The 10,582-nt window shown below is 36.3% G+C and overlaps 1 protein-coding gene across 1 annotated transcript; it reads right to left on the reverse strand.

The window, feature by feature from the left end:
- Window positions 1–5,704: 5,704 nt before the first annotated feature.
- Window positions 5,705–7,772, reverse strand: LOC140140839 (uncharacterized). The gene has a single exon (XM_072162592.1). The coding sequence runs from the start codon at window positions 7,674–7,676 to the stop codon at window positions 5,760–5,762; it is 1,917 nt and encodes a 638-aa protein (XP_072018693.1). The 5' UTR covers window positions 7,677–7,772; the 3' UTR covers window positions 5,705–5,759.
- Window positions 7,773–10,582: the final 2,810 nt, after the last annotated feature.

Consider the following 10,582-nt stretch of genomic DNA (forward strand, 5'->3'; position numbering starts at 1 on the left):
TTAAGGTTAGCCGAGAGTTTTTCATGCGCTTGATTTCAGAGGGGCGTAAGTTCATAACAGAAACAGCCATGCAGAAAATGAACAAGCGTACCGGGACGTAGGCCTACTTACAATAGAATATCGATCCACGGTCAAGACATGAAAAGGCTATGAAACTTGGCTTAGCTCGTGCCCGGAGCTCGGATGCCGGGGGGGGGGGGGGGTGGCACAAGCCATTTTCGGCCATTTTCACAAGGATTTTATAAATTTTAAAATTGATTGGGGGCACTTCTTCAAGCTACGCCCTGGAAAATGTGTTGATTTTGAATTTATAGCCTTGATATCTTTGATGAAATCAATGCTGCTATTCCCCTGATTACAATGTAAGGGCAACAACAACAATATCAAAAAGCAATTATTTGTAAATCGAATTTGGGATGAAAATCAACAAGACAGACTTAGCAGGCCTACAAAGTGAAAAACATCAATCACGATTCACTGCACTCAGCGAATCAATCAAATAAAACTAAAAAGAAAGGAGCAAGAAAGAATAAAGAAATAGTGAAAAAGAGAAAGAAAGAGAGAGAAAGAAAATGAAAGAAAAAGAAAGAAAGAAAGAAATGAAAAAAAAGAAAAAAAAGGAAATGATAAAAGAAAGGGAGAAAGAAAAGAGGAAAGAAAGGAAGTAAAAATGAGAAAAGAGAAAAAAAAAGAAAATTCAGCCACACGGAGACTCGAACCCACAAAAATAGTTCATATTAGATTCCCAGTCCAACGCTCTATCCACTCGGCCACAGATCAACTTACACTAATTGACTGTTCTCAAAGCGGATGATATAACTATAATTGGATGCAATTACATATGATTACAATCGCGTCCGCATTATGGCTCTTAGAATAAACACGCATGTCGGCGCTGAAATTTTGAACGAACTGATGGAGGAAAACCTCGTTTTTGCAAAACTAGCTTCAATTTGGAGTGAAAATCAAATGGAATAGCAATTGGCAGAATGTTGAGAAATAATGTAGGTATTCAGATGTCTAAATTAACGTCTCGTAATCAAGATATCGATAATTTCACAAACCAGCTTTTTCTCAAGCAAATTCTCCAAAATTTTCCCCAAAACGGGCTTTTAAAATTTAATCGGTACTGTATTTGGTTCTTCCCCATGGCAACATTATTTCTTTGATCGATTTGTAATACAATACGAAAAAGAAGAAAACAATCGCTCGGTGTGGATTTATACGGAGCGCACATTTGAAAAAAACCTCATGGAACGTGTTTTTGATCTTGTGAACATGGTGGGTAAAAATGCTTTAAACGAAGGATTTTAAAATTTATTCTAATAATTTGTATATAACACACACAAAAATGTTAAGCTACATCCAATGCACCAACATTTCACTCGCTGCGATATTTGATTACTGAGAAAACTCTGTTTTAGAGAACAACTTTATACGTCTTTTATACGTTTTTTATACGTCTCTTTGTGTAACCTTAAAGGAAGTGGTCGTCACGATAATCCTATACACAAAACGTACAGCGTTCCTTGTATGAATGCACACGTACAGATCTGTACATGTACATGTAAATGCAGCTCTCTGACCTTTGGTTATACCTCTAGCTACAACGCCCTCATTGGTGTTATGATTGCTTAGTCAGGTTCATGTGTAGAGGTCGCTTGCAAACTGTAATTGTGCTCCTGGCGATGAGAGCATATGGCCAGCCGGCAGTTGTGACATGCAGGGGAATTCCCAGATATTAGCTGATGTAGCAATCGCTACAGATGTGATCAGGGGGTTAAATGAATTTATAATGTATTGGATTTATGATTTGTGATCATAATGTTTATATGGTATATTTTTAATTATATGAATTTACTCAATTGCATAGTGGAAAAAATTGATAAAATGAGTTGGGGAACTAGAACTAAACCATTGAATAGAACTACCGGGAAGGAAAATTTAATACTATTTACCAATGAAATAACTTGGTGTAAGTAAAGGGAGTGTTCAGAAATACCTTGTAGGGGGTCATAAATATTTTGGAGTTCTGAATAGGGGGTTGAAAAGGTTTTTGGTTTGTGAACAGGGGGGATATTTGGAATATAGAAGAGGGGTGAAAAACTTTTGAAGAAAGTTTAAAATCAGAAACAAATATAGGCCTTCTTGTCCCCCGACCAACCCACCCCTAATAATACAGGGGGGGTCAAAATAGTTTTTTACCTAATATGAGGGGGGTCAGAAAACTATTAGGTCCATTAAGAGGGGGTCAAAAAACTTTTGGGTTCACGAAGAGGGGGGGTTAAAAATTTTAGACACGAAAAATATTTTCCAGACCCCAACCAAAGTATTTCTGAACTGTCCCCGACATTGCCCTTATGAACTCACATCCTCTTGGTGGACCCTGATAACGTATACTCACAATAATTATTGTAAGCATGAATACTTTGAGAAGTGGCTAATAAAAATTATTGAAAACGACGTGGGTATTCATGATGTACATGTAATAATCATAAACACACTGTAAAAACATAATAATAAAATCGTGTATTTCAAAACTGTTTATTTTATAAAATGATATGTCACATTATGTACATCACGGAACCACAATAGAGTTTTTAAAAAAATGTTGACATTTTCACGTGCAAAAATAATAACAATGTAAAATGATTTATTAATAATTATTTATCAATAATTGATTTTGATGGATTTTCCAGTTTTACAAGTATATTCTTTAAATTCCCTAAAGTGATGTGCACTTAAGGGATCGGGAATGAAAGCGTTTATTGCGTTTCGACAGTATTTTTTGTGGGACATGAGAGCACCTCAGACCTATCGAATTGCATTCTGAATACGCAGAATGTCTTTTCATACTAAATAATTTTCATTTTTGAAATTCACGATATAATACAAATTTTATGACAAATTATTAAAATTTGATATTTTTCACATTTTTGATATATAACAGTCCTCGAAGTAATTTTATAAATCTAATGATATATTCTTAAAGTGTATGTAGCTGGGAGGAAAAGCCGACGATCAATTGAAAATTTTGACCTTTCATATTGAAGATATGGATTATATTCCCAAAAAGACCTATTTTTTTTGGTGTTTTTGGAAAAAAATCCATATCTTCAATACAAAAGGTCAAAATTTACAATTGATCGTCGGCTTTTCATCCCACCTACATACACTTCAAGTATAAATCATCAGATTGATAAAGTTTACTTCGAGTACTGTTAAATATCAAAAATATCAATTTTTAATGATTTGCCATAAAATGAGTATAACATTGTGAATTTCAAAAATCAAAATTATTTGATATCAGAAGGACATTCTTCGTATTCAGAATGCAATTCGATATGTCTGATGTGCTCTAATGTCCCACAATAAATACTGTCCAAACGTTCATACCCCACCCCTTAATGTTATTTGTCAATTCACATACAAATTATATTAAAATATATTGTCAAAATCAAATGTGTAAAATTCCAATTTCTCCAACCATCCTGAAGGAAAAATATTCCTTCAGTTAATATTATTTTGATTGACAATTTGACATGCTATTAAAGTGATTACCGATATAATGCCTGCACAGGAAAGAATAAATCTTCTGTGGTATAATATGTTCTGGTTGTCCTGAATAGATTATCTGGTAGTTTAAACAAATCCCAGACTCAAGTACATTATTTTAAACGACTATTGTCTGTCCAATTAGCTTAGACACCCAGTTTTTGTTACTTATTTGAAAAAATATCCACTTTCAAAGAAAGTCATGAAAGAAAAGTGTTAACATTCGCTGAGACCTAACGGGATTTTGTGTTTCCAAAGCATTGAGTGAGAGTTTACCAGAAATTCTATTGAAATTGGAAGGTTTTTCTCAACACTTTAAAAATAATCCGGTAGAAGTTGGGTACCATTATTTTGGAAGGTCTTATTATACAGATTTGTAGGTATTGTGATTTTGGATAGTGAATGGATGAATAGTAAATTAGTTATACTCCTCACCAAAAACATTTTATAAAAATGAAAAATATAATTTAGTTCATAAAATGCAGACAGTGTTTCTAACTGGGATATTTATTCTTAGTGTATTAACTCAGTGATTCCAGCTGTCCCTCAACCAATTACAACAATTCGGTGCGGTATTTGAATCTTGTTCTGTGCATGCTTTTGGCTTGGCCCAATTCCAAGAAAATACAAATTGTATACCCTATGAATGTTCTGATGTTATTGGTGAGGAGTATAATTCACAATACACTCCAGACGCATAGTAACTTGCCCTATCATTTGTTATAATGCACCAACTGTGACATCTTTTGAGTTATGCATGAAATTATTGATTGGCTCCAAACAAAGGATTTGAACCTGTGTCCTTCACCGAAATCATGGCACAGTGCAGTCCATTCAATCAAATATTGTCATCAACCTATTTGATCGTAGTGTATTTGTTATGCGTGTGAAACGACCTCACGCGGTAGATTGCAAACATGCTTTTGTTGAATGCATTTGAGTAGACCGCCATTATTGTGAATTAGTAAAAAAAAAAAAAAAAAAGGGTGGCATCACTGATCAATATACATGATTACAATGTTCAAACACCCCTTACTGTAAATAGATTATCCCATCAAAAGTTTCAAGTCATTAGGAATATTCGGCTGGACCCAGATATATTGCTGTAAATCGGTCAAAATTGAATAAAAGTAGAGAAGGAAAAATATTTTTTCATCACTTTACTAATAATTTCTGTTAGGTCTGACCGTGTTTAACAACTTTTCTTTCATGACTTTTTGCCAAAGTGAAAACTTTTCGAAATATATCCTAAAAACCGGGTGTCTAAGTTATTTGGACAGACAATAATACGGCTACTTTCTTATACTTCCACTTAAAATAATATATATGAATTAACAATTCTGCTTGAAGTATCCAGGAAGTTAACAAGAAAGTTTCTTCTCAAAGTTCGGGAACTATTTGCGATGCGTCAGACACGAACACCCATTGATTAGTTTAGTTATATGTTCTGCTGCAATTTTCAACTTGTGTACGAGTGAATGGTGGGAACCAAACTGAAGATAATGGTCAGTATGTGTGGGTTTCCTATTCACCTTAGATGTCAGGGTACCATCGCTTTGTACATATATCAAACTATCGAGAAACGCAAGGGTACCTAGCCGTCTATCACATGACCAGTCCAACGGGTCAGTTGACTGATGAAGTCTGGTGGTTCCAGACGCAACGTCTCAATAGTTGCAAAAAGTAAGTTCCAATATTAGATTTAATTCCAAAACTCTGTTTGAAACTACTGGATGACTAAGAACATTCACTCATTTTTCATCGACAACATGCAGAAACTCTTCATTGTCGCTTATGGTCAAACCCAAAGAAGATATCTTACACTTCCCATAATGCATTTCTTCCATTTTCCATCAAATTGTCAGTACTGATTTGCTAATGTGTGCCACATGGGTCGATAATGATGAAATATACTTCAGTGAACAGAGCATATCCAGATCTTGCAAAATATGTTTATTTCTTGAATAACGACCCTCGTAGTCTATTCTCAAAATAAAAACATAGGAAACCTGTACAAAGTAATTGGAGCGTAATTTGTTGAAATGAGGGGATGCATTATGTTGCTAAGGATTCTGAGAAGGGTAAGAGAAACCAATCTCACTTCTAATTAGTCTTTTAGAAATAGCTTCGAAGATATGAATCCGCTATTTGTGCGCGTAAAGTGAAAAGTATTTGTGACTCTTTTAGATCAGCCATGCATACCATTAGTGATATATTTTAATGCAGCTGTTATCGGCAACCAATAACTCATCCTTGTTGCTAATCGTCAGGCAGGTAGGAGCACCTAATCCCTCGATGATGCACTTTACGTATACTCCGGATGACGTAAATTGATGAACTCCCTTCTCACCTTCGGAATTGACTACGAAAAGCATGTCATCCTTGCTCCAGCATATACCCTTTGGATCCCATCCCTTTACATTAGTAGGTGCACTGAGAGTAAAGAGAACTTGTCCACTCTTATTGATGTCTGCGACTATGACGGATTTGCAACATGAACCGCTACATGATACCGCAAGATGGTCCTGAGAGTTAACAGTTATGCACCATGGATGCACAGTTACATTGAACTGGCTCGTCAGGGTACCATCTTCCGAATGAATACTGATGCATTTCGTATCATATTCTCCAACGACGATATGGTTGTTTCTGGGAATCATAGTTACACCTATGGCAAAGCTAACTGAGGGGATTGAATACGTTCTCAAAAATGATAAATTCGATGAGAACTTGTACATGTTCGTGTCTAATCCAGTTAAGAAGATCTCCCCCTTTTCATTAATGGTACATCTCCATGGGTTTGGACCTTTCTTTGGAATACCTACAAAAGTGACACCCTTGGTAACTTTAAACGCCTTTCCATGAACAATACACATCTCATCAACATTGCCGTTGACTAAACTTATGTCTGATATGCTCCCTGTACCATTTGAATTGATTTGCCTTTGATATTTCCAATTCTTACATTCCGGTGCTAGTTCTTTTATTTCAGAAGAAACCGAACCAATTGTCATGACAGGTTGATTCGTCTTGTTTGCTTTAAAGATTACTTCTTCCATACGTTTCGTCTGTACTGGAGGCTTCTTGACGTCACACAAATCCTGCATAGAAGCAGTCAAGGAAGCGTACATTTGTGCAACGTCAGAATGAGACCCCGTCTTTGTCAGTTCCGATGCCGTTTTCAGAGCAGTGCGTAGACGCGATCTTAACACATTTAGGTCTTCCGTGTGAGTGTCAATTTCTTTGCGTCCTCTAGCTCCCTCGTTCTTGATTTCAGATGCAAGTGCGTTATAATTTGCTTCCAATTGCATTAGGATAGAAGATTTGGTTTCCTGGTACGCCTGAGAAAGCTCCTTTATTCCGTTTTCTACTGATGCATCAAGTTTACTTGCTGCTTCCATATCATTCTTGATTGCTTCATCTACTTGGACAGCGAGATTTTTGCAATCATCAGCAAGCTCCTCGATCTTTGCCTTTTGACTTTCAACCGCACTCTGAAGGTCAACGAACTTATGTTCAGGTTTGCAGTGATCAAACACGGTACAATCGCGACATATCAACATACCACATGTTTCGCAATATATCCAAAGTACCTGGTCTGTATGTTTGCTACAATAATTTGCTTTTTCCACAGGATCCGCCTTGCCGGAGCGAAGTTCATCTAAACTGAAAGTGTGATGACCTTTCAACGCTCGCATGGTCTTATGAGATTTCAGACAATTTTCACACAGAAAATCATCGCACTCGACACATCGTGCTACTGCAGGTTGCCCAGATCCGTCACAACTTGAACACGGAATCTTACAGTCTTTACTTGCAAGTTTCTTATGCACATTTTTACGATCTTTCAATTTGGTAACCAAAAAGTTATTTTCTAGTCCTGTCACGCCATCGGCGGGCAAAGTCCATACCTTACGGCATATTGGACATGTAACTGTTGTACTCGTTGATTTGGCCCACTCAGAAAGACATTTGAAGCAGTACGTATGCAGGCAAGGCAAAGCTTTAGGGTGTTCAATCGTCGACAGACAGATACTGCACATTGTTAAGTCTTCTTCGTCATATTTTTTCTCTTCTAAACTGTCCACAGTTTGGTCCAAAATATCCTTAGAACACGCCATATTAAAGGAAGTGATCGTCACGGTAATCCTACACACAAAACGTACAAGCGTGCCTTGTATGAATGCACACGTACAGATCTGTACATGTACATATAATGCAGCTGTCTGACCTTTGGTTATACCACTAGCTACATCGTCCTCATTAGAGTTATGATTGCTTAGTCATCAGGTTCATGTGTAGAGGTCGCTTGCAAAATGTAACTGTGCTTCTGGCGATGAGAGCACAAGGTCAGCCAGCAGTTGCGACATGCAGGGGAAATCCCAGATATTAGCTGATGTAGCAATCGCTATAGATGTGAGGTTATAAAATGAATTATAGTAATGTATTTGATGTATGATTTGTGATCGTAATGTTTATATGGTTTACTTTATTACATTCGAATTTACTCAATTGCATAGTGGAAAATTTGATAAAATCAGTTGGAGGAACTAGAACGAAACCATTGAATAGAATAACCGGGAAGGAAAATTTAATACTATTTACCAATGAAATAACTTGGTGGCTTGGTGTAAGTAAAGGGAGTGTTCAGAAATACCTTGTTAGGGGTTGTGTTGGAAAATATGTAGGGGGGTCATAAATATTTCGGAGTTCTGAATTGTTGTGTTGAAAAAGTGTTTGGTTTGTGAACAGGGGGGTTATTTGGCACAACCCACCCCTAATAATACATTATGAGGGGGGTCAAAATAGTTTTTACCTAATATGAGGGGGGTACGAAAACTTTTAGGTCCATTAAGAGGGGGTCAAAAAACCTTTGGGATCACAAAGAGGGGGGTTAAAAATTTTAGACACGAAAAAATATTTTCCAGACCCCAACCAAAGTATTTCTGAACACTCAATATTAACTTAGTGTATTTAAAGTAAATTGTCAATTTGTAAATAGCCCGATTTGATAAGTTTACTACATTCTGAATTACAAATTAGAGATTTAATGTAGTAATTAATAAAGACATAAATTGAAAATGATATAATGTAATGAAATATGTAAATATTTAATGTGATGAAATCAAACGAAGCAAATAAAATAAAAGATAAAAAAATGAATGACGTATGTTTATTTGCGTACTATTGTTGTGTTAAGGTTAGTATTTTGTCCGACAATAGCTCTAATAGTCATGATATTATTTTAATAGTTAAATAAATACATTATCGTAGGGGCTAGGCAATAATTATGAGTCCTGGTGGGAGGGTAAAATTGGGGGGAGACATTTTTGGTGAGCCTAAGGGGGGGGGCAAGTAATTTTTTGCCAGCCGAGAGGTGTTAAGCATTCATGTGGGCGCTTTTTTAATAAAGCGCTCTAAAAGGATCGGAAACGATAAATATGCAATTTGTCCTGCTCGCTGCGCTCGCAATATATATCTAGACCATTTAAGGTTTGCAAATTGGGATCCCCAAAATTCGGCATATTTTGGCAAGCCGAGGGGGGGGGGGGCAAGCAATTTTTGGCACGCTATTTGGAAATTTCTCCTCGGGGACTCATAAGTATTGCACAACCCCTAATGTCCAAGAGATAAGCCGCTTAACTATGCACCGGTGTGCGAATTATAATCTTGCATTATCCATCAAAATGAGCTATTCCAGTGAAATTCATGCACCCCCTATGGAAGACATGACCTTAATATCACACACAAGGGGTGTAGATATCAAATGGGGTCCGCCATACAGGTAGCCCTATCTGAAATTCATACTTGATTTAGATCATGTCTTTCAAAGGGGTGTATGGATTTGAACTTTAATAGCCCAATACTCACGTTTCAGGCACAGACTCCAATGGCTGCTGCTAAACATCTATATGAATTCCTCTATTCTAGTAACGGTAATCTACTGGTCTCTCCTGCGATCTTCAATACCTATTGCCAGATCTAACATTGCATACTTTTCCCTGCCTCCTTGGGCTAATCGATGTTACCATCACTCCTATACCCGTTAGGTTACAACACGCAGTCTACCCTCTTGGATATGGTATTGTCTACTGGAATGCGGATCAGAATTGCAAGACTGAAATATATCCGGGACTTCTGGATTGGAAGACTCTACCACAACGTGTATAATAATTGTCTGTTCTATGGGAGCAGTTCTTATAGTCAAGTAATTATTTGTGTTATTTCAAAAATCATTATGGTGATTATGCGACGCTTTTCATAAAAATAATGAAGTTGGTTTAGATGGTGAGAATACGCGGGGGATTCTGGAGAACAAGAAACAGGAACTTTCTACATGTTCTATGAAAACGTGGATTTCAATGGCGATGACGATATGAACATGCAATCTCTATCTTCAAAGGAACAAGACAAATGAATTTGATTTTCTTCGTGGACCCTGATAACGTACAATCACAAGTTCAGATTTATGATAATAATTATGAATTATAAGCATGAAGATTTTTTGATAGGCGTCATGCTCCCTTTGAAAAGAAGCAATTATTGCAAATGACATGGGTATACATGAGGTACATGTACTCATCATAAACACACAATATAAAAAAATGATATCGTATAATTTCAAAACAGTTAATTTTAATATTATTTCATATTAAAAAGATCACAGAACCACAATGGTTTGTGTGTTAAAATTTGCATAATTCTAGCTACTAGTATTTCACATGCAAATATAACTACATTGTAATATGATAATATATTTTCCAAGCTCAATATGAGATGCGATCAAGCAAAACCAGTCGGAACTCGGAAATATAAATTTTCAGTGTCTTATAGGATAGTAAAAAACATTTACAAAGCTGCATTTTGCAGAAACCCCATTGAAATTGAACAACCAGTTCCAAAGATATGAGCAAATAAAGAGTTTTCAAAACAATAGAAAACAAAAGGACATATTCCGTTTGTTTGACTATATCTCAAAATCAATATTTCCTAGTTCCGACTGATTTTGCTTGATTGCATCACATTA

The sequence above is a fragment of the Amphiura filiformis genome, chromosome 19 (genome assembly GCF_039555335.1).
Source record: "Amphiura filiformis chromosome 19, Afil_fr2py, whole genome shotgun sequence".
NCBI classification, from domain to species: domain Eukaryota; kingdom Metazoa; phylum Echinodermata; class Ophiuroidea; order Amphilepidida; family Amphiuridae; genus Amphiura; species Amphiura filiformis.

Coding starts and splice junctions, on each gene's coding strand:
- LOC140140839 (XM_072162592.1), bottom strand. CDS start 7,676: ATGGCGTGTTCTAAGGATATTTTGGACCAAACTGTGGACAGTTTAGAA.